The 25,296-nt window shown below is 37.9% G+C and overlaps 1 protein-coding gene across 1 annotated transcript; it reads right to left on the bottom strand.

Moving 5' to 3' along the window:
- Window positions 1–5: 5 nt before the first annotated feature.
- Window positions 6–24,830, bottom strand: WDR41 (WD repeat domain 41). The gene is made up of 13 exons (XM_054053794.1): window positions 24,704–24,830; window positions 19,560–19,675; window positions 15,487–15,535; window positions 13,541–13,672; window positions 13,109–13,171; window positions 12,526–12,637; window positions 11,093–11,155; window positions 9,757–9,867; window positions 8,565–8,749; window positions 6,381–6,502; window positions 5,342–5,430; window positions 3,022–3,155; window positions 6–1,237 (listed from the first exon to the last, which is right to left on the bottom strand). Exons 1-13 carry the CDS (start codon window positions 24,752–24,754, stop codon window positions 1,085–1,087), a joined length of 1,380 nt encoding a protein of 459 aa, XP_053909769.1. The 5' UTR covers window positions 24,755–24,830; the 3' UTR covers window positions 6–1,084.
- Between the last annotated feature and the right edge of the window lie 466 nt (window positions 24,831–25,296).

Raw genomic sequence — 25,296 nt, forward strand, 5'->3', positions numbered from 1 at the left:
TGGGATTGGCTTTTTTTGCTTTTGGGGCTTCATTTTTTTGGTTTGGGTTTTTTGTCTTAGTTTGGGGTCTCCTCCCACTTCTCTTTAGCTTGCAGATTACTGCTGCTATCTCATACTTGAAAAAGGCATTGTGTACATGAGGGCTTTTTATTTTTAAACACTAAAATAGTATTAACTTTACAAACCTGGTGCAAATTTCTCTGCAGTCAATCTTCAGCTGGAAACTTAGTATTCATCTAGCAGAAGTGTTTTTCTAGTATTGAACACATCAAATGCTGCTGCACAAGGAAGTATTGTACATGCTAAAGTAATCCATGGCAAGCCCAGTGCTTTTTATTAGATTCAAATTCATTCAATGAACACACTAAGGAAAGACTAAGCTAAACCAATCACACTTCATGCTAGACATGGTAATTGTGTTGTATAAACTCCAGTACTGTAGGTTAACGCACAGTAAAAATGCACTTGCCACAAGTGAGGGATATCTACATACCTTGCTTTGCCTAAATTAAAACCTGACAAACTGGTATTGCCTACATTTCTTTTTTGCTTTTACTTAGTGCAGTAACTTCAAATGCAAAATTCTATTTGAGAACTGGTTTCTTTAGGGTTTTTTTTGTAGATATATAAATCTGAGCCATCAGTAACTAAAGTTTAATTTCAAAAAATAAGTTATATAAAGGAGGAAGCCTCAGATTGTTTTTATGCATCCCTTCTGCACATAACACTATGGAATACTCCCAACTGCTTTAGTTATGATGCATCTAAGGAATTTCATGGATCTTAATTTTGACATCCACCTATATTTTTAAACATTGTGAATAATATTAGAAACTATTTAATAAGTCATCATTACCTTTAGTCTTTCAAGAGAACACCATTTCTGCTGAGTAAGCCACGTAAGTTTCAACATGCAAAATTCACCTTTTAGAACAGCAATAGCACCTAATAAAAATTCCAGTGTAACACATGACATTAAATGTAAGCCTTACTGGTAGTCATATTCCCAGCACCTGAGACTTTCATTTACCCTCACATTTAACAGACATCCAGTTTATATGTATGTAGCCTGTATTCAAGCAATTTAAAATTTGAGCTGCAAATCACTATTTTGCGCCAATTTTTGAAACAGTGTCAAACTGCGGAGTCTAGATTCTCGTTCACCATCCTTCCACAAAATAATAAGGTGGTCAGCAGAGCATGTAGCTAGTCCCAGTTCACCAAAGTACAGGAACATCTGCAATGAAACCATTACTATTATCATGATGCTTACATGAAATTGTCAGCTTGCTTAAAAGTTCAGTGCACAGTGGGACTAAACAAATACACCTCTCTGAAATGGTTCTGCTTGCACACAAGCATGCAAAATCACAAGGTATACTTTCTATATGTTTCAGGCGTCATAAAATCCCTACACAAACACAACTTCTAAACAGCAATTCACACTGAAAGATCTCAGTTTAGAAGAAATAAAGCCTTATAGATAGGGAAACTATCTGTACAGAACATTGAAGAAACTTGTTCTAAGGAAGTTATAGAAGAGTTTGTGACTTGCATGAACTCTGACCTCTTGGTTTCTTAACACTGTTCTTTCACTCGCGTACACTTTCCCCTTCCCACTCAACACCACAGGCTTGGAAGGATCAAAGAATAAACAAATGTGACAGACATCAGCTTCTGCCTGGTCATACAGAGGAAGCCAAACCAGTAAGGACTGCATCACAGGAGAGAAGTACAGTAGCAGTGGAAGGATTCTGCAAGAACAATGGAACTGACAAGTCACGTAGTCATCCCTGACTTCAGAGACCTCCACAAAGCTGCCTACAATTAGCCATTCATTACAGTTCAACACAACACCAATGGAATCAGGTCACACGATGCCATTATAGCATGCTTGCATTGTTCTTGACTCTTGAGCTTGCTTAAGGGATCTGCCCAAGGGAACATTCAGCCCAAGGACTGTGATTCAGCCTACCTGCTCTGGGAACAGCCATTTACTAGCTATGTGTTTCCAGCAGAAATTACTGGCCAAGCCGACATCTTTGACCATCACGTTTAATCACCACTCAACATTTCTAGCTTCAACTGCTGCAGTCCGCCCAGAGTTTAACAATGGTATTTCTGTGTTTAAAACATTGCAGGAAATCACATCCACCATAATCTCAATTACCCCTTGGCTCTGCAGTGTCCTCCTCCAACATGTGCCTCTCACCTTCTTTGCCTCTTGAATTACACACACTATGTCCTCTCTTTTTTAGACAGCAACTTTCCATACTAATAATAGGGCCTCTTTCAACAGTTTTTCAGAACGAAAGATGGTAAGAGACAGGCAGAAAGCCTGGCAGAAATCCCCGCAGCAGAAAGGATCACCTTTCAACTTTTGGCAGCAGCAGTTCTGAAATCCAGTCTCATAGGTACTTGTTAGCACAGCTACTTGAGAACTACACCACTCCTTTCTATGTGCCCTTCCCCCAAAGTCCATTGTAAGAAAGTGATTTGTTACTCAAATGGTTATGTCAAGTGCAAACAAGTGGGGAGGGAAAATGCAATTTGAATCAAAAACATACCCTCTTAGGCAGACAGAAGAACAGAATAGTACCTGATCTAAAATTAAAAGACTTCCTTAAGACTCACAGCACAGAGGACTACAAAATTCCTGAATGGGTTTTGTTTTATATGAAACCTTGTTTAGATAGCAAAGATGAAATCTGAAACAAACACATGGCTCTCAGCTGTATTGTTTACAGTCTATAAAGAAACCGAATACCCCAATAGATTATCTGTAGTGTCTTTATATATATATCTGTACATACAATCCTCAGGCATCAGTGAGTGTTCGAGTTCTCATGAGAAATCCAAGTTAGTATGTATTGTTTTCATACTGCACTAAATATACTACACAATCAATGTGTTTCCAGCCTCTAGAACAGGCCAGTCGAAAGTTAGAACTGTTTAAGAAACACTGCCAAAATTACACTAGTAATGGAAATTCACTTTGTGTTCTTACTGAATATGACCTACCTGCACAGCTGATGAGTGACCTATCAAATCGCCAACCAGCTCCAAGAAATACATAGGTGTATTCTCCTGCGTCTTCTTAGCAGCTTGGTTTGCCTGCTTGTTTGCCCTTCCAAATCCCCACATATTGAAAAACCCTGGGGAAAAACAAAAAACAACCTTTTATTTTGGCAAAAATCACAAACACAATTTATTTCCTCTAGCCAAAGAGAGAACGACAGGAGTCACTTAAATTCTAAAAGCAGAACAGTCTTCATGGCAAAATGACATAAGTACTGTACTGTGCAGCATTTCTACATCTGGATTTTTAATCTGGAGGGGGACAGGAAACCTAGTTACTTTGTCTTTTGTCCTTACTACTTGTAATTTAACAAACATCTCACTTGGATGAGATAATATACAGATTTAGCAGCAAATCCAAGGACTGCTTAACAGAAAAGGCAGAAGCAGGACAATGTTTACTTTTGCTCAGTCTTCCTAAACTGTTACTTGTGCAAAAAGGAGAGAAATGAGGTGCCAATCTCTCCCCTACGTGTCCTGCACTAACATATTAGAGTGCTTGCATGCAGGCAACAACAAGTTTCTAATGCTGAATTGCCCATTTTCACAATGCCCACTTCATCCACGAAGCTGGTGAGGGGGCTGGAGAACAAGTCTTACGAGGAGCGGCTGAGAGAGCTGGGGTTGTTTAGCCTGGAGAAGAGGAGGCTGAGGGGAGACCTTATTAATCTCTACAACTACCTAAAAGGAGGTTGTGGAGAGGAGGGAGCTGGCCTCTTCTCCCAAGTGACAGGGGACAGGACAAGAGGGAATGGCCTGAAGCTCCACCAGGGGAGGTTCAGGTTGGATATCAGAAAAAAATTCTTCACAGAAAGAGTCATTGGGAACTGGAACAGGCTGCCCAGGGAGGTGGTCGAGTCGCCTTCCCTGGAGGTGTTTAAGGAAAGGGTGGATGAAGTGCTTAGGGACACGGTTTAGGGAGTGTTAGGAATGGTTGGACTCGATGGTCCAGTGGGTCCTTTCCAACCTGGTGATTCTGTGATCCTTCAGATTTAAAACTATCAGTCAAACTGGAGCACAGTTAGTATTCCACACATTCCATTTAGATAGCAAGAGAATACAGATCTATGCCACAGCCTCCAGAAGAACTGTGTAATTGTAAGAAAGCTGGGTTCTGTACACAAGCAGTTCACGCTTTCTTCCTGACCCTCCCCTCAGCCCCATCAGCATATAACACATAAAGTGCGCTAGTCCAAGTCCTTGGTGCAAGTGAGATGACTGGAAAGATGAACAACTACTTCCTTAAAATAAAAAAAGAGCAAAGCAACAGCAGTTCGCCTAATTCACTATTGCATATGGTTTCTTTCAAATGTCTCCAACACAGAAGCTACAAATTTCCGATATAAAACCAAATACCACTTCACTTGTTACAATAAGAAGCAGAACTGTGTAGATCAGCTCTCACCAGCAATACTGAAGACATGCCTAGAAAGAAGCTTATAAATCAACCCAGGCAGCAAAAAGATATTTGCAAAAATTACCATTAACAAGTAAACAGCGAGGTCAATGAGATATATCAAGAAAATGACTCACAGCTCAAATAAAAAAAAGTCCTACAAGAGAGTAACAGCTCATTCCTGTTCCCAGTCCATAATAGTAATTATATAGTGCAGAGCACCTGTCCAAAACCACAACCACCACTGCCCAGGGAAGCTGCTGGCCTAGTCAAATGAGCGCAAAGCAATACACAGGCAAAGCCTGCACTCAGGTAAAATGCATCCTGTAACACTTCCAACTAGCCCTGAGGACTGTGACGCCCAGAGATAGTACATAAATAAGATTTGGTATAGCCTCAAAACAAGTCCCAGTCTCACTCCAAGTTTAAGGAGGAGATGTGGAAAACACTATTTTTTTGTGCCAGCTGCTCATCTGTAAGCTTCTCTTTAGTTTTCTTTACAGGGTCCTGCAACTATTCAGTCTTGCATGACAGAGGATCCAGCATAATCAGTATAAGGAGAAAAGGATCAAGGTTCACTAGAGGTCATAATTTTTCTTAACACAGCTGATGCAACTTTAAACACTAAATAAGCATATGGCACAGAACTGATTCAGTCGGACCTTCTAATTTCCCATATCAGATCTTGGAGGACTTGTACACCCACGCCTTCTTCAGCTTCCCTTCCACACCTGTTAACAATTGGTTGAGCACAAGACATAATCTCTTCTTACAAAGACTGTAAGCCTCAGTACTCCTATATAGTGAATACTGGGTTTCCTGTTAACACTTTTTAAATGTTCTTTTTACTTCCCACTACTAGCAAACCTGTTGAGACTGGTTCAGCTGGCAGCTGCTGCTTTTCTCGGAGCTCCCAAATGCGCACACTGCCATCTTCTGAACAGGAGATCAGCTGCCTGTAAAAACAGTTGATAAGCAACACTAGCATAGACAGTGAAAAGCACAAGTCACCTTGTAATGCTTCCATAAAACAGACAACAAATGCCTTAGGTTCTACACAAGTTTACTAGAGCTCTCAAACGTTGCAGGATATCGAAATGTTCTGTATAAAACAAGGTGCACCCCCACCAGGACAAACTATACTGGACTTAGAAAACCGGTGGAAAAAAACCCACAGTACATACCACTCTGCAAAACCAAAAATAACAAGTCTAGACTCTGAAAACACAGTTGCACAAACTGGCTTCCATCAGCTTACTTTTGTTAAGGAAAACCATTTTTCTTATGGAAAAAGAACAAAAGGAAGCAAACTCCTTTTCATTACATGTTTAGAACAGCACATGTGTTTACAAGATGAAAGCCCTAATTTTTAAGCTTCCGGCAGACTTTTATTCCATTGAACAAGAGCATAAAGGATCTAACACAACTACTAGATTACATATGTGTAGCTAATTGTCCAACTTGGCCATCAAAATAAGTTCCAGTTAGAAATTCAGCGATAATGAAAAAATGCTGGAATTTATCTTTTTCATTAAAACATTTCAACTGTTACGAAATACTTACTGAAACATATTTACCGCATATGCCATAGGCCTTTGGTTTGTAGAAGTAAAATGCCACTAAACTATACTTTCATAAGACAAACGAAAGTGCTTTATCAAGTCTGATTTTAAAAATAGCCAAGATATTGTACTCTGAGGTGTGCATCGAGCATACTGGATTACAGTTATTTCACATTGAATTTTCAAAAATCAGATCAACAAGCTCTATCTAATAAAAGCAGATCAAACCAAAGATCAAGTACCTGCCCTAGAAATTAGATATAGCTTTGCAGACTGTCTCTAGCCACCTTTCCAAGTTCTGCATTTTTCTTTACTGCACTAGCAATATGTACCATGACTTGTACCTGTTTGGAAGCTGCTCAATGTGCAGTACAGAGGAGTCATGAGCAGTTCTCTGGCAGGCAATCACACGCTTCATTTGAAGATTATATACGTATATGCCTTTCCCAACAGCAGCAAACACACACTGGAAAGAAAATTCAATGGAACAACTTACAGAAACAGACACTGAAAGATCACCCTCCGTGTAATGGATTTCCAGCAGTCCTATGACATCATCTAGCCTGCACTCTCTACCTTGTTTCTGTCCTCACATTACTGTCTTATTCCAAACCAATGGAATCAGCAAGTTATAGAAAAAATATTGGGTTGAGTTTTTTGGGAAATGAGAGATGTCCTCCTACCTCTAAGCAGTTGTTTCATTTTTGTATTTTCATCTTGTACCTTACAGTCTAAGTAGAAACCAAAGATGCCAATGAATCAACAGACATCTGCAATTAAACATTTATGTTCTTACACTAAAATAACACTGTTTTCGCAAACTTTTGTTTTATCAAGAGAGACTGAAGATACAGGAAGCTGTGCTGCATCTTTGCCCAAGCCTTTGAGCCCTATTGAGTGTAGAAAAAGCACCCTCTCATAGAAATGTATTACACAATATTGCGAAGATCTGGAGCCATTTTGCATTCAGCACTCTTCTTCAAAAAAGTGCTTGGATTTGGTGTTTCTCATAACCATCACAGCCCTACAAAGCCACTAAGAGCTTACTGATCATCAGACCTGGACACCCTCATGACCTATAATAATTATAGAGAGAACAAACATACAATTGTGTGTACATACACAAAATAAATATTTAGTACCAATGGCAGTGCAAAAGGCTTCCATTCAGTACATATTTTGGCTTTTGAACATGCCTTGTTTAAGTGATGGTATGCTGGACCTTTGCCCTGATAGGCCCACTTCCATCTACAGAGCCCAAAAAAAGCACCTTCTGTTTCAGCATGTAACACTAGAATGACCTCTCCCACCACTCAAAAATCTCACAAAAAATAGAATTCTGCAGCAATTTGTTCAATTTAGTTCCATGACCTAAAGTCCTCATTCTTTAGTTCCATGAACTAAAGAAGAAAGTCCTCAGCAGTCCTAGACTCCACATTCAGTGTTTTAACAACTTCTGAACTTCCTAAAACTCTTCCCCCTTGACCTTAAAACACATCTCATGTAGCTTTCAAGCAGGGAGTTAGAATGTTCTGAAGCCAAATTACAGAACTCATGCTGAACAGGATTGTCTTTTTGCTCCTTCTAGAACCAGGCACCCACAACACAACTCCTGGAAATCCAACCTTCAGAGACAACTGCATCTGTTTCCCCCCACAACTACCAATGTTTCTCTCTCCAGTGTCCTAGGAATGTTTCTTTCAGACACAAGTGCATCTGGTGGCTATTTAACCTTCAGACTACATTTAAGTTTTTCTATAGCTATTATTCTGTTACAGCTCATCTCTCTGAATCAATTTCCAGGAATTCCTTTCTTAATCATTCCCCAACAATGAATCTACAGGCCCAAAAACAGAATTACACCATACCCAAACCCTGAAACATCATTTGTTTTGGCAGAAATAGTTGGTAACGTTTCACCACAGTAAACAACAACTTGAGGATTTTTACTGTTTCCTAAACAACTGTCTGCCTAAGTATGCTGACCAAGAACTCTTGGATTATCTCCAAATCATCATTGCAGTCAACTGTGTTTTGGAACAGTGTTTTCACTCTGTACAATTAAGTATAGCCTATCCAAACAGAAGCAGCAATGTTTCTTTACTACTAAGCATAGAGATATAACTATTCTTTAATTCACTGCCATAGTACCCTCAGCTACCACTGTTCAAGAGTCATGTTATAGTCAAAACTGCATTTCTAGAATCATGGAATACAAAACATGCATGCCATCAAAACACTACTCCTGTTTATTTTTCTCTAGTGCTACTGTAAACAACTTTGTCAGTCAAAAAAAAATGCTGTTGTGGCAGTCCATTATGTTAGTTCCCATACCATCAACATATAATTTTCAGTTAGCTCAATGACCAAGATTTCTACAAAAACTGTTGACTGTAGAAAAATAGCTGTACATATTTTTAAGAAGCCTCTCTTATTAAAACAAGCAAATTGGAAACACAAAACGCTTCGCCTTCTGTGGCAAGGTCATGATAGCTCACTTGAAGTTTACTGTGTTTAAAGCTTTTTACCTCCTCATCAGATGTTAAGTGTTGAACTGAAGTTTCATTTGGGCTTTGGGTTAACTTAATTTCTGGCTGTGCATCTGGATGGACAGAGGAGTCCCAGAAGTTGCACTCAGATGCCTGCTTTGTCCAGTCAAGTGCATCCCAAACTATTAATTCACCCGCATAAGAACCTGTCACAAAAGTCAAGTCTAGAGGAGGGGAAAAGAAAAAAAAAAACCCACACATAGAAATCATATGATACAAAAAAACATTCATTTCACACAGAAAGTTAAAAGTACCCGTCTTCAAGTGAAGCTATGTGGATTGTGCAGTATATAATTAACTGGACAAATTCCCTCCCTTTGAGTAAGTACTCCTTTGGTTACCTAGCATAGCTTAGACATGCAAAAGGAAACAAGCACTCACTTGTAAAATTAAAACTAGGAATGAGAATATTCACTGGTCACAATGCATAGTATTGCAGAGCAAAGGCAAGGAACACCACAAGAGATGTATGCAAGTATTTGAAGATCATTTGTTGCCTACATAGAAAACCCTTCTTTTCTTGTTTCCAGCGTCTTGCTGCCTCTGTACCACAGCACCTTTGTGTCAACCACACTGACACAAATAAGCCCGAAGGACAAACATATCCTCTATAGATCATCTATCACATATCCTCTATAAAAAGACAGGGAAGAACAAAGTAGAATCAGTTGGTACCTGGACTACAAATAATTTCAGGCACTAGCTCAGTATTGCCTGAATGAGCAACAGAGATCTTGCAAATCTAAATGATGGACCTATATGCAGGCCCACAAGTGCACACTGGGAACTTTCAGTTACCTTGTGTTTACAACTGCAAATAATGTGGCACTGTATATTCCATTTTAAGAACCAGAAGGAACAAGAAAAAATAGGATTTTAAACATTCCAAATAGGAAGAAGACCCAGAGTTCCATTCCCATCAGTGATGTTGCCTCTTTTCAGATTTTTCTACATGACAACCTGCCTGATTAGACTTCACTGTTAATCCATAAATAAAAAAAAAATCCATAAATATTTTCATGTTTCACTGTATTTGCAGCAACGCAGGAAGGTATATCTTCTAGTTATGAAGTTTCATTCCAGTTAAAAGTTTGGTCCCAATAAAAACTTGAGAGTTGGAATATTCCACTGGTAACTAACAAACCAAGTAACATTATAAAACAACTCTTACCATTGATGCTGACTAATGACAAAATGTTATCTTGATGGTCAACAAGGCGTTTTACTTCAAGGACGTTCCAACCTTTGGATCCATCGTTAGAAGCAATCAATCTAAAAATTACTTCAAAGATAGAGAAATTGTCAAAATAAGCTTTATCATTCAGAATTAAATGCAACTATGCTTAAATAAAACACATAATTTTCAGAAAGACACAAACTAAAATATATCATAGTTGAGACAGTGAAAGATGTGTAAAGCCACTTATGAACACTCGTAACACCAAAACACCAAAAACAACAGGGAATAAATTATTTCAGTGTTGTTATAACAGCCTCTTACTACAGCAACTATAGGATAAAACACTTCAGCCCAATGACTCTGCAATTCAGAGAATCGGGTCAACATCACAAGTTCCAGAAAGCAGAAGTGAACAGTATTGGACAACTTTAAGGATAACTAAACTAAAAGCAAAACACCTTTCTTAAGGACTCATCTGACTGAAAAATATTATTCAAAATGATGCAGTATTCTCTAATAAGGCCATCAAAATCTTCAGGAATTAAGACTTTATCTTAAGCAGTCTTGGAATTTCTTTTATGATATCTGAAGGGCACTCAGAAGAACTGTGGGAAGTTCAGATGGAAGTTTACATTGTAAACCAGTGTCTAAACACAAGAAGACAATTTTTAATTTGCTCCCCATTCTTTGGTTAGAGTATCAGATTGCTATTGTTCATCTAAGTGTTTAATCATCATGAGTGAAGTCTGCTGTTCTACTGACTCAGTGTTCTACTTTCTCTCCTGGGTTTTCTTCCATACTTGGAAATTTCAGTAATTTTATAAAATGTTCTTATTTTAAAGACTCTCCACTGACAGCTAGCTGATGATTTACTGTTTGTATACATAAAAAACCCTGTCTTCAAGTGGGCAACATAAACTATCACATTGTCCCCTTATAGCTTTGGACAGCACAATGAGATTGGCAGTATCTCATGCTCCTGATCTTGCAATAAGGAGGCTTTAGAGAAGCCTAGTATCTGACAGCTCAAATAATTAATTCCAGACCTTCTCTAGGCAGATCACCCCAATTAGATCTGGAAAGTGGGCAACAAAAGTAATAACAAAGAATAAGAAAACTTTTGTCATGCAGATCTCAAAGAAATTCCTGAATGAGATTAGCGTTGTCTGCCTCTTTGTCAAACAAGGAAAAAAGGAATAACGTTAATCACACTCTGGTACCATTTACTTTTCCTATACAATTCTGGCAGTGTGCTCTTTACACATACCTCTGATGAGAGGCTGTTACAGGCAAACATGGACATTTAACAGAAATGCAACATACTTACTCAGCTCTTTGCCAACAGCTGCTGCAACACAATTTTTAGGCAATTCAACCAAAGCACTGATACCTTTGAAAAAATACAGGAGGTATGAGAGATAAAGATATTGATTAGCCACAAGAAAACACAGCAAACTGTTAATTCCTTATTCATAAATTTCTTTGCAATCTTTCTTCCACTTATAAGTTACTATCAAAATAAAGGCATATTGCCTGGAGTAGAAGTTAAACAGCAGTGGAAGTGAAGAGATTGCCTCAGATGGAGGTAGAGTCAGGAGTTTTAGTCCTGAATCCAGCAGAATTCTGAATTTTGAACTTGAGATGAAGTTGGGAATCAATAATCTTTTTATTTTAAATACAATGAAGATGTCTATGTCTTAATGCCAGGCAACATTAAGAATGCTGTGGTAATTATTGAGACTCCAAATATATATTCGACCAAAGTTATTAGGTAGTGATACTACCACAGTATGCATGATACTAAAAATATAGTGCAGAGCCACCTGAAGAAGAGCAGGGCACAAGAAAACATCCAGCTTGCACTTATTCTGCCTTCATCCTGCACACAATTTCTCCAGCTGGTGCTGCCAAGGAATAAGCAATCTGTGGTTTTCCCCACAAAGAAAGCAAGAGATTAGGAGGGAAGAGAAGGCCCATAGCACACATCCCATTGACCCCTTGTATAAGAGTTTCAGTAGCACCTCAGGCTAAGCACTAGAGCACCACTTCCAAGTGATATTTGTCACGATATATTGTATTCAACACAAAGCAGTATTAACATCCTCAAAGACTCAGAAGGGCTTGCCTACCACTACTCCATTCTATGACAAAAATAAGGAAAATATTGGTCCCAACTTTGAAATCAATTCATGGCTTTGTAGGTATCTTTGTAACATATGCAATAACATGCAACAATTTTCTTCATGTGGACAGATAATACATCAACCGATTAATAGGAAAGCATGATTCACATTGAGATCTGATTTAACTTTATTGCATTTCTAGCAAAATCTGCATTTTCTACAACAACAGTACTGACTTTTAATAATAAAAGGAAAATCTTTACTGCTCTACTACTACAAAGCCCTACTTAGGAATAAAAAAGCCCTCACACTTTAACAGAGAAAGCCAGACAAAGGATCTGGTCCACATTACAGCAAACATTTATAAATCAGCATCCAAGGAATAGCCCTGTAAGTTGAAGCTGATGTACAGTTACTGAGATGTGATATATTCTAAAATTCACACAGCACAGGAGATTAAAAGCAGCCTTAACTCTGTAGTAACGATTAAGTCTGACATTTAAAAAAATAGAGAGAGGCTCCAATGCATAATGTTATCATTAGAATTAAAGAGAATTTGCCAAGTTGGTTTTGCATCATTATAGAGATCCATTTTACTCTCACTTTAACAGCCATAATGAGTCATTTACATTTTTACCTGCATCAGGAAGATGACTGGTCTTACACAAGAGATCTAATTTTCGGTTCCAAACACATAGATCACTCCCTCCAGACAACCATACATCCAGTCTTTGAAGAACTGTCAAACACTACGGAACAAAAAATCAGATATATGTCCCCTCCAAAAGTTCTACAGGGAATTTTGCAATGAAATGATGATGAGCTTTAGCTAGATAAAGCTGTAAGTATGAAATACAGTATTAAGGTGTCACTTTCCTGAGAAATACAGGCTTAATTACATATTTATAGTACATTTTCCCACCAAAGATGCAAACACTGTTTTTTCAGTGATTTTTTCCGGCTATTAAGATTCAACAACTTCTTTGACTGTAGGCTGCCTTTTCCAAGACAGTAACAGAACTAAGTTATAAAATTACTTTTGTTCTATATCCTTTCAAAAAGAAAACTAAAGCATTAGCAGTTCCACAAACAAATTAACAATTGTGCCCATGACTTAGCCACTCATTATACACCTGTTCTTAAACCAAACACTGTTGTTCATTTTAACACATTTGCCCATATAAAACAAAGCAACCACACCTAGGGTTGCCTCAGCTTACCTTTACAGTAGAATGAAAACAAGACACTTTCTGAACCTGTCTGCCAGTACTGCAGTCCCAAACCTGACTTTATTCATTAAGGAAACTAGAAGTTTTGTATATTATAAATATAACTGCTGTGTTTGTAACTAAATTACAGATTGGGAAATGGGTATGCAGAGAAACAGTCTTCTAAACCCCAACTGTATTTTCAATATTTGGCCAAAACTACATACTTATAAAGGTCTGTTGCGGATTCATTTTTGTAGTAAGGATCGCATCTACTTGTGAGGCGTGCAATAACTAGTAAAATCCTAGTGTAATACAGTAACATCTACTGGATGTTATGAGCAATTAAATTTAAACAACTTGCAGCTTCTCAATGCTGCCTTTAAAAGTAAAAAATAACAAAAAGTCCACAGAAATTTGAATCCTCTCCAGACCTAAGGATACAATAACTGTCCTATCAGCTGATGCTGATAAAATCAAATGTTTTTTTTTTTCAGAAGCACCTGACGAAGAAAACGGTGCCACAGCTGTAATTTTGTGTGTGTGTCCATGAAGTTCAAAAAGTTTTTCTCCAGTCTGAAAAATAAAACCACGGAAAATTAAGAGTAAAATTTGGAAAATGCCTACTGTAGCACATGACATAGGTACCAAATGACTTTTGAAAGCAAGAATCTCTAATAGTCTAATATCTCCGTTTCTAAAGTAATTTATGGATTTACTTCCTATTACCTCCAATTCCACTCAAGATCTTACTCAGAATTACATAGCATTAAGAATAAATGCAAAGGAGTACTACATAATAAAAACTACATTAATAGTTAAAAACCCCTCTAAAAGCCCTTTAGAACTAAGTTCAGTATTAAACTAATCTCATTTTTTGCACGTATTTGCCATTCACCTTTTGTAATGTAATGGATACTACAGTAACTCAGATTTTGTCGACAAACCCTGTGTTGAAAAAGTGGGGTTTTTTTTATTTTAATGTTTAGACAAACTTAACTTTTATTTATGTCAAACACAGTACTGCCAATTTCCTGGCAGCTTTATGCAGTGTGTACATTATCTACAGCTTCACAATGGTGGTTAGGTAACTGCAGCTACTTCTTCTGTATTGTTAGATAGCAAAACCCTACAAACAAACAGGCAGAAGCATACTAGCGTTTCAACCATACAATTAAAACACAGGGAAGTTATAAATGTACATTCTTCACACTTGGGGGTTAAGTTTTTATTTAAAAACTACAAAATATTTGCAATAACAAAAAACATAATAAAAATCCTACAGAAGTAGAAAATGGTTCCTAAGCTGGATATCTAAATGAGTTTTACATTCACAGTCTGCTCAGAACACTGAGTGTATATAATCACATTCAGGGTTTTGAGTGCTCAAAGACAATTTCCTTTTCCAAATTATAGAATTACATAAAGACCTTCAGCAACTGCAAAGCACTAATTCACACTGCTCAAAAAGAGGAAAAATTTCAAGTTCTCCTTTCCACATTTTGAAATTACATAAATGTCATACGTAAGTTTTTCAGAAGGTTCAAAGAAAGCTTATAGTCCAAGATTTCTTTCTCCTTTAATTTCTACGTTTAGATACTTTAGACAGCACATCTCTCTTTTAGACTTCCTATTGAACAATCTAACTGGTATGCTAGCCCTCCTTAATGCTCATTCATTCTCTACACTTTTGTCAGTGATACAGAGAGACAGAGCAGAACAGTGGGTAGCACACTTACAGAGCACTATTCCCATGATAAATTCAATGTCTTAGAAAGATTTTCAAAAGTTATAAGAAGATTTTTAGCACAGCAAGCAAGTAAGGACTTGTTTTCGTTCTGCATGAAATGTTTAATTTCCACCGACTTTGGTGCCTTTCCAATAGAGTTTTCTGTTAGTTCTCAACTTAGTCTAATCAGTTATACTACAAATAGAGACTTCTAATAAAGCCACTGAAATGAACTTAAAAAATATCTATAAAAATCTTAGCAGGATTGGGACATTGCTATGCATTTGTTACTAGTCAACATTTCAGTGTCTACAGTAAATAGCGAAAATATTTTAGAAATAAGAATTAAAGCCACAAGTTTATATACACTTCTGCCTTCCACATCATCATTTAACCTCAAATCTCTCTAAAATCACTATGTCTTCTCAAAACATTCAAAGTTTAAAACTAGTTCTCTTGAGTTCACATAATCTTTACATCTCTGGCCGTCCTTTGTAAACCAAGGTTTGACAGACTCCCTCCACTTTTACATTTTCCAACAGTAGCTCTGCAGCAATTCTTATTTATTCTGCTTTTTTCACTACTAGACATTTCTAACTCCTCTCCCCAACTTCTACCCTCTCCATGGCACACAAGCTACTCCCCAAAAGAATGAGCTAACCTGAGCATTCCACAGCAATATGATTCCATCATCTCCTGCAGATGCAAACCTGGGCGGGGAGGGGAAAAGCTATGAAAATTTCAATATAACATAATGTAATGGTAAAGCAGTAAATAGTTACATAAGAAAAATATTTACAAGACACATCAGACCCCAGCTTTAAAGAATAAACACATATTGGTAAATCTCAATTATAGTTTATAAAGTGAAGTCAGCACATTTAAATAGGTGTTTATCAACATATACTTAATGCAATAACAAACTTAAGAATTTCAATATATACTATTATAAATAGAATCCCACATTACAGACTTAATCGTCCTGCTGTTTAAAAATATGATATCTTGTACACCAAATAACAGTGAATTCTAAACCCAAGTATGGTCAGTCAGAGCCAACTGACTGCAAGACATCTAACAACTTAAAAACCACTCACCTGAGCTCATCCCAGAACTAGAAGACCTCAGGTATTTATCATGATACTTTAAACTCTGGCTTAAAAGAACTGTTAAGGGGAGTGCATTTGAGTTCAGCTAAAATCCAGCAGGAAGGCAAATAATATGAGGAAAAAACACGTTCATATTAGCGTATTAATCCCACATCAACGAAGTCTGACCTAAATTCAGTCTTTTTCCCTAGGCTAGAGTGAATATCTAACTAGTTGCCCATATTTGCACCTTATCACCACCACAGCTACGCTATAGCACACAACCCAATTATCCCAGCAGAGACATACTATGAGCTGAGAAAGCTTAGAACAGAAGCAAGACCTTTCACAGAAAATTGCTTCAGGTTTTACTTGCAAATGTACCTACCTTCTAAATGTTTGCTTCTTTTTTAAGCCTTCACCAAGGGTTAAATAGTTAATATTTAGAGAACTAAAATTTTTACTATGTGCAAAAATGTAATGAAAAAGAGAGGCTACATCATTTCTGATTTTTTTTTCATTACCAGCTGTGAACGGTTTCATTAACTATACATATGCCCTTTCTTTCAACCTCTTCGCAGTTATGATGTTAGTGAAACTTGCTAACAGATTAAGTTTTCAGGTATAACGCCATAGGGGGATTCCCCCTCTTTCTCCCATATAAACTCCTGTTCTAGTCCATTATGGTAAAAAGGAAAAAAAAAAAAAAAGTGTAAATTATATTTTCTTCATATCTTTCATTATTTTATATCCAATTAAGCCCCTTCTTTAAAAAAGCTAGAGAAAAAAAAATCTTCCATGCATACCTCTGGTAACATTAGTATCTTATTTTTAGTTGTCTTTTAGCTCTAATATACCTTGTTTGTCATGTCAAGAATTTACAATAAACTCCGACAATTCAGCAACAAACCTTTAAATTCTAATAACAGTGGAACTGTGTGCCACTTGAACAAAAGTCTGGGACAAAAACTGGTGTCTGAAAGGAGACATAAGTGTAATTCACCAACACAGAATTTCAATAGGCTACTGTTGTATATTTTCTTCATTGTCTAAACAGGATTTCTGTTTAAATATAAAGGCATATTAAGGTCAGTTATCCTACAGCTACATTCTCTTCACCAAGGTGGAAATTCATGGGTCATCTGGTTCTTTTCCAGTCATGATCACCATCATCTATAACCTCGTCTGCTTCCTGAAGGAGCAAGGAATGATCAAATGAGCAACAAAAACGGTTATTCTTAAAATGTGTTATGAACTCTGTTTAAGTTTAAATGTGTCAAATGCTAGAGTATCACATGTAATTTTATCTCAGCCCATTTTTTGGACGACTCTTGCTGAGGCTTAGCCTTCTTTAGGGATCTTCCAATCAATATGACCCTCAATTCATGTTCAAAAAATACAAGAGAAAAGAAAAAAAAAAACAGCTTTCTGTTACATTTTTACAGGATTTATTTAGTATCTTCAAAAACCAATCTGAGAAAATTTTCCACTCACTGGTTTTAGCTGAGCCACTGAGAAAACAAGAAAATCCTTCTGCAAAATTCTCAATAAGATGATATTATCTAAAGACCTGAAGCGTGAAACTTGGCTTACAACAGTTGACAAAAAGCACACAAAGGAATAGCTGCAGAAACTAAATACAAACATTTCAGAAGCTGAGTAACAAGACTAATTTTATTGAAAAGAATGAAGTGAAAAATATTATCAGCTGTTTAACAATCCAGAAACTACCATATTCTTGACAAATAAAACCTTAGAATTACTGTCCAGTGAAGCGACTCTGTTAAACTCCTCAAAGTCTCAGAATACTAACCAGCTACGTAACTTACTTCTTATCCGTATGCTACTTTATAACCTATCCTCGATGTGGCCATCCAGGCTGTAGTTTTACACTGACCGTTATTGGTTTAGCTTAAATAGCTTACCTGCTATATACAAGGAAGCCCAAAATGGTAAAAGATTTATTTGCATCAGATAGTGCCTGCAATCTAAGAATACTCTGATATTTCTGTAAGAAATTCCTTTTATTATGTGTTTTGGGAAAAATGTACGTTAAGGAATGGATATTTTAATAACCTGTCTGGGGAAAAAAAATCCCAGAACATTATTGTATAGGAATCTTCTGGTGGATTACTTTAATGTAGAAAAAAAAACTTAATGGTAATGCACATTCTAACATATATATTTATGACATTAAGAATTAAAGCCGCTAAGCTAAAATTTCTCCATTTATATATATATAGAGAGAGAGATATACACACACTTACAAAATTATTAGAGAATAAGATTCTGCAGGCATTTTAAATTTGGACAAGACTACCTGCCTGATCGCTGTGCATGGGGAAGGAGAACCTTCCTTCACAAAACACCTGCTGTATACTGGAAGATAGAAGCCAAACTATTACTTATGTTAACTTTGTATTGATGAACATATTAGAAATCCCCTTCTGTGCCTAATCCATTAAGACAAAAACTGCTGCAGGTCCTTAACAGAGAGACTCTTGTCTGCTACTTACATTCTTAGTTCTAAAGGTTTTCTAGTTAATTTTCCACATCAGCCAAGAGTCACTACATTTATAATAGACTAAAGGATTCACAACTTTACTTTTAAAGCAGATAAACATTTTCTCTCTTGCAGAATTAAGTTAAATTAGAGAACATGCAAAGCTAATTTAGACAAAACTAGGATAGAAGCCAGGTCATAATGTAGAACACACTTCCAAGGTGACGAACGTAAACACAGTGAATTAGTCTCTGCTTCATAACCAGTTTTGAACTTTTTAGATAAGTCCATTCTCAGATTTCACAATAAAGTTAGAGCTAGTTACAAGGAATTAAGAACAGAACAGATAAACGCTGTCAGCGAATATATAAAAAAACGTGCACAAAGCTAACAGTTGAAAGACAGAAATAAAGGAACTGTCAGGTTTCAAAGAAGAAATACACCAAGATTGAGCAAGATCAATTTGGAGGAGATACGTAGAGATTAGGCATATGTTGAGTTTTACTAACTAGTAATTCTGAATAAAGTGGTGAAAATTTTGAGACATTGAGAAAAAAGCTACATTAACTGAAGCTTTAGAGAACTAAGCAAAAAAAAATTGGAAAGAAAGGAATAGCAATGTTCAATATTGTTGGGAATGCCATGTACCACTGCTGTTGTGTATCTGTAGGAGTCTATTACATTTTTTTGTAGAACAAAAATGTGAAATAGCAGCTATCCTCAAATAAAAACCATGAAGCATATGCATCCACTCAGAACACTAGCAGACACTATTGCACACTGGCCTGGGAGTAAGTGTGGGAATGCACGTACAGAAAGGAATATTAAACCCAGGAACAGCCTGAAAAAGAACAGCTGAATTAGATAAAGGCACTTATTTCAAATAAATTAATTTGTACCAAGAAACATAACTACATTACTACTATTTTCTCAGAGAAGTATAACTTAAAAGATAAGCCAAAATATGTAGTAACATATCAAGAAAAAGGAGCGTTCATCCCTTGCCTTTTTAACTCCAGGCCCTTCCCGCTCTTCCCCATCAAAAATAAAATGGGAGGATTAAAAATATCACTATATTTTCATAAATATTCTACGAAGTATGGCCAAGGATGACGTGAAACAATTTGAAATGTGATTTCATACCTGAAATCATCTATTTGCACTAGAAATCGTACTATATCGTGATGACCTTTCAACACAAGAAGCTCTGTGTAAGGATTCTGTATTTGTTCTTCACCAATTGTCTGCACAGATGATTTCTAAAAATCATAAAAAAAGAAATGAAAGTTATTTTGTACTGATATAATTATTTTTATCAGGTTTCTGTAATGTCTAATAATGTGACTGAATGTTTAATTGTATTTGAAGTTAAAATTAAGCTTCTGAAATACCATTTTGCTTTAATGAAAATCGTTACAAAAGATAATTTCTTATTATTTTAAGTAAATAATATCCTTCTGTGGCAAGTATTTCAAGTCATAATATAGCATTTTCCGGTCAACAAAAACATTTTGCACTCCTTTAATGACTGATACATAAAGATGAAAACCCAGCCTAGTCCTAAGCTGTCACGTGGAGCCCACTTCATAAGTCAATTCACCATACATTCATTTTTTCATTAAATTACACCTCTTCTGAGAGGCCTGTGAAACTCTCATATCTTTCATCTACCATTCATTTTTAAAATCCTATATAAGGACAACATATTTAAAATAAATAAGAATAAATGCTTTTCTGCTACATAATACATAAATCATCCATTGGGACTCTACTCACAAAACACCAATGCAAATGTCTTTTAAAAAAAAAAAAAAAACAGAGAATGATCAATCATTTTATGCAACAGCATCTGCAATTACCCCCAACAAGACTATTAATTAAAAGAACAATCAATCACTCAGAGCAAGCTCATCACCAGGCAAGGTCAACAAAATATGGCATAAGTCTGCAGTTTCAAGGCACAACAGTTCTGCTAATCTCAGTCATCTGTTTGTTTCAATACAAGACACCTTTCTTTGTATGTAAGGTTCCATGTCCTGGAACAACTTGCTATTAGACATTATTAGAAAAAACCCAACTCTAAATAGCTCAATAGTAACTCAGCGATGGCACCCTTCTCCTTCAAGATTTATTTTACACCACAGTCAATATCATCTTACTTCCACGACTGCCTGTTCTTTGAGGACTTCAACAGAACCCACATTGTCAAACAGCAATTACTGAACGCTGTACAATATGCAGCATATAGAAGAGGTAATCCTACGTGACAGACAAATATATTAGCCTCCAAAATGTCAACATTTTCTTGCAGGAATAATAAATTACTTTCTATTACTTCTGCACTGGTACTATGACACTATTCCTCAGAAGTTAAGAATGACAAAGTTAATAAATAGGGAAAGAAACCCGTGTTTATTTTTAAAATGAAGAGGTTGTCAAAATGCTAGTTCCTGTGATTTTATCTTGGTTTTGTGCTATCTGATGCATTTCATGAAGCAACTGTTCCTCATTTTATGCAATTATGTGAGAATAGCAGTTCCTATTTAAAATAATGCAAGTAAAATCCGCACAGTTATAAAGAAAAGTTGGACAAATACAGAAACTTGGAGTTCAGCTGTCAAAAGCTAATCAAAACACTCCTTAAAAAAGCTAGAGTTCAAAAAATCCTAAGCAAATCTCAGCATCACTGGATGACATTATCAATAATATATTGCCAGAAGATTTCTGGTTTTATTTACTAAAAGAAACATACATTCACGAAACAATTGTAACGCCACTTTGAAAAAGTCAGAATTGGTAACATTAACATCTCAATTCTATATTCTACTGTTGCTTCCTATTCAGTACAAGACAAAACAACTTATTTTGAACAACGTAAATAGTCTTATTTCTTCTTAATTCTAAGAATGTCTGTGAATATTGAAAGGTACAGTACTGATGAAGTACTATGGATAACAATAAAATAACAGGTTTTCACCCAGTACTGTCGTACAAGCTATGGTCTCTTCAGATCATCATTAATATTTACTAAAGTGTTGGGTTACACATGCATTCTTTCTAGAATCTTTCTAGAAAGAAATCTATTTTTGATATAAACTATTAATTGAACTTTCCTGTAGCAACACCAAGTTTTCAGAAGATAAAGCTAGATGCTTTGCTAGTGGAATCCATTCGCAGCTAGCATATTTTATGGAGGACCTGTAAAAATCACTACAATAATCAGTAAAAAAACCCCACAATACTCATCTCAGCTTCTGACCTGAAGCATTTAGAAGTGTTTTGGACAAAATTCACCAAAAACATGGATACAAATGTATACAGATACATGTATGTATCACAGAGCATGATGAATTAGCTTATACGGACCATGATGCTACTGAAGTCAGACAACTCTCATTACCAGAGCTACCCTGCTAAAGACATAAACCATGGCCATCAATTGAAGAGATTCAGAAGCTTAAATGTAAATGACTTTCAATTCCTCAGTGAAAAAAACATATGGGCAAGAAGAAATTTTCATTTCATGAATTTAGAACAGCTTTGCCAGAAGCTTTCTCTGTTCACCCAGTGCAATGTCATTCTAATGACACATGGCCTTTTCATGACTGGCAGAAGCCACAGCACACGAAATGAACACCAGTAAGTTCAAAGCCAACAAATTGCTATGGGCTTCCTAATTTAAGGAGAGTACAGACAGAAATAATGGTTATAAAGATAACATTTAGATTAAACAATATGACATAATGGGGGGGGGGAAGCTTGGGGACTAACCCTTACCAAAATCTGTTACTCAGTTTTTCCACAGAGAAGCAAAATGATAACCATTATTCAACAAACCAGTGGAAGTAATGGGAACAAAAGTCCTGAAGATCGTGTTTAACCAAGCTATAATTGGCAGAATGGAAGAACTGGACTACATCTTTACTCACGCTTATGCTTTATTAAATTACAGTGTAACTAAGCCACAGTCAGAGTTTAAACTTCAGGGATGGACACGCAAACGTTTTTTTCTTTAACACCTTAGAAAGCTACTGCATATCTCCCATCTTCCTTTTTAAAATAACTGCACACACAAACCTGCTAAATATGACTGCAATACAACCAACACTTTGACATGGATGTCAAAGGCCGGAGGCATTCCTAAATACAGTCATTCAAACAGGTACAGGCCCACATTTCCACCATCTACTGGCATTTGAAATAAACCACGACACTGCCATGGCTTCCTCATGTACAGCAGCTGAAAAATAGTTACTTCCTCATATTTGCCTAGACTACAGAAGCACCAAGTGTAAGGAGCTCAGCAATAATGTTAATTAACTCTCATTGAGACCAGGCTGACAACTTCAACAGAGTCTTGCGGACAAGAAAATCCACATAACCTGTTCCTCAAATCAAGTAAACACTTTTTCTATGTAAGGCATCAGGAAGGACATCAATGTTCAATACACTACACAGGCCCAGTTTATTTATGGATTAGAAACTGAGAAGAAACACTGGGAGAGTATTACAAACTACAAGCCAGCCACAGAAATAATACGTTACTGCCTACAGTTTAGACTATCAATGAGGGAGTCCGGAGGACAGGACTTCAGATGCTAGCAAGCTATACATCAGAAACTTCACTCATCCAAGACCTGCTGAGCAGGGCAGAGGATTCTAGGATGCTTCTGACAAGGAAGGCTGCCAAGCCCTGCAGTTCCAGGTCAAGCTCAGCTTGGGGGTTTTGCTTCTTGCTTTTATGCTTTTTTATAACCCTCTTCTCTTTCTCTTCCATGAAGGTTACAACCCCTTTTAACAGCCATAAAGTTTCACAGGCAGTAGGCTAGCCCTGAAGGCCTCCTGGGTCTGGAGAGCCCAGCTCAGCTTGGCGATTCTGCTGCTTGCTTTTGTGTCTTTTTACTCTTCTTCTCTTTCTCTTCAATGAAGGCTGTAACCCTTCTCACAGAAAAAGTCACAGGTTGAGCTAGCCCTAAAGGGCCCTTGCTCTGGAGAGCCCAGCGCAGGGCCCAGCCACACCACCATGGGACAGCAAACCTATCCCAACGGGAAGACTCCTGCCCGGCCTACCCCTTCCTCACAGTGCTCCAAGGCTCCCTCAGCCTCCACCAGCAACACACTGCCCAAGGGTGGCTGTCCCCACGGGCATCCCTGGCCTGCCTGTGGCCCCAGGCTGAGGGGACAGCCAAAATGCCAACAAATAAACTCTTTTTGGAGTTCTAGAAGCAAGCACCTTTTACCAGAGCTAGGAGTGATCTCCATTGATCACGTGCAGCCAGACAGGAGATGGGACAGGGACTTTTCCCACCCACAGGCAGGCGTGTCAATGCTCCCAGCAATTTTATGCACATTTCATTACTTTTCAAGGACTAATTTTAATGGTATTATGAGCTTTGCAACAGTCAAAACTGTCGCCGATTTAGAGCTTCAGAGCCAGCACTGCCTGACCTTTGCCTTTGGGACAAGGGAGAAGCTGCAAAGAAAGGTGATCACAGGAGAAAACACATCTGCTCAGCACAGATCAGACTTGAAACAAGATGTTATCATCTCGAAAGAAAAAGCAGAGTCTGGAAAAAAAATAGCTGAAAGAAAACACCTGTCAGAGGGACATTCTGTAAAAAAATACAATTACTTAGACGAAACTTTACTTTAGCTAATCAAAGCATCTGACTTTTTGTAATAGAAACTACAGTTTGTATCAAGGGGACAGCACGGGTTGGTCCCTGCCCTGGGCTGAGGAGACAGTGCTGCTTGGTCATAGACTCACAGAATCATAGAATCACTAGGCTAGAAAAGACCTCTTAGATCATCGAGTCCAAACATTCCTATCGGCCACTAAACCATGTCCTTCAGTACCTCGGCTACCGGTCTTTTAAATACCTCCAGGTATGGAGACTCAACCACCACCCTGGGCAGCCTCTGCCAGTGTCCGATCACCCCTTCTGGGCTTTTTTTTTTTCCTGATATCCAGCCTAAACCTCCCCTGGCGGAGCTTCAGGCCATTCCCCCTTGTCCTGTCCCCTGTCACTTGGGAGAAGAGGCCAGCACCCTCTTCTCTACAACCTCCTTTCAGGCAGTTGTATAGAGCAATAAGGTCTCCCCTCAGCCTCCTCTTCTCCAGGCTAAACAACCCCAGTTCCCTCAGCCGCCCCTCACTAGACTTGTTCTCCAGCCCCTTCACCAGCTTCGTCGCTCTTCTCTGGACACGCCGCAGAGCGTTCCTGCCGAGAGGACAGCGCTGCCGGGTCCCTCCTCGGGCCGAGGGGCGCTGCCCTGACCGCCCGTACCTCGCCCAGGCCCTGCGGCTCGCGGCCGCCGCCGATCAGCCACCGCAGCATCGGGCCCGCAGGCCTCGCACCGCCCTGTTCGCCGCCCGCCGGCCCCGGCCCCAGTCCGTCGCCGGGAAAGGCCTTCTGAATCGAGCGCCGAGCAGCCCCTAGCGGGCGGGGCCGGCGGGGCCTGAGCAGTCGATCGCCGAGTGCGTGTTCCGTGTGATGGGGCAGGATGGAATAGGTTGTTACTTGGTCTTCCAATTTCACGTGGAATTTATGCTGCGAGAAAAGAACAGTTTTTACCACTTTCTTGTGACCGCCTTATCTCCTTTCTAAGGTTAATTTTCTGTATAAAACAGGTTTCCCTTGGCTGCGACTGTTTCCGTTCTCCTTCATCAAACCTCCTTTAGGTCTGCAACCTCCTTGCTGGGGTGGAGCAAGAAATACAAACAGGGCTCTGATCCAAGAAGTAGTTACTGTTACAAAAAAGAAGTGGATTATTTTTTATTTACGCTTAAGTAAAGTTTCACCTAAGTAATTGTATTTTTTTGAAAGTCAGAAAGTCTCACTGTTCTTTCAAGCTGTTTTTCCAGACCCTATAAATTCTT

The sequence above is a fragment of the Cuculus canorus genome, chromosome Z (assembly GCF_017976375.1).
Source record: "Cuculus canorus isolate bCucCan1 chromosome Z, bCucCan1.pri, whole genome shotgun sequence".
Lineage (NCBI taxonomy): Eukaryota > Metazoa > Chordata > Aves > Cuculiformes > Cuculidae > Cuculus > Cuculus canorus.

Excerpts from the sequence above, each read along its gene's own strand:
- WDR41 (XM_054053794.1), bottom strand. The coding sequence starts at position 24,754 with ATGCTGCGGTGGCTGATCGGCGGCGGCCGCGAGCCGCAGGGCCTGGGC. Across the intron at positions 13,673-15,486 it reads TATTGCTGTGGAATGCTCAG|ACTGGAGAAAAACTTTTTGA; the intron begins GTTAGCTCATTC and ends TTTATTTTTCAG. Across the intron at positions 12,638-13,108 it reads GTTTTCATTCTACTGTAAAG|TGTTTGACAGTTCTTCAAAG; the intron begins GTAAGCTGAGGC and ends TTTGTTCCGTAG.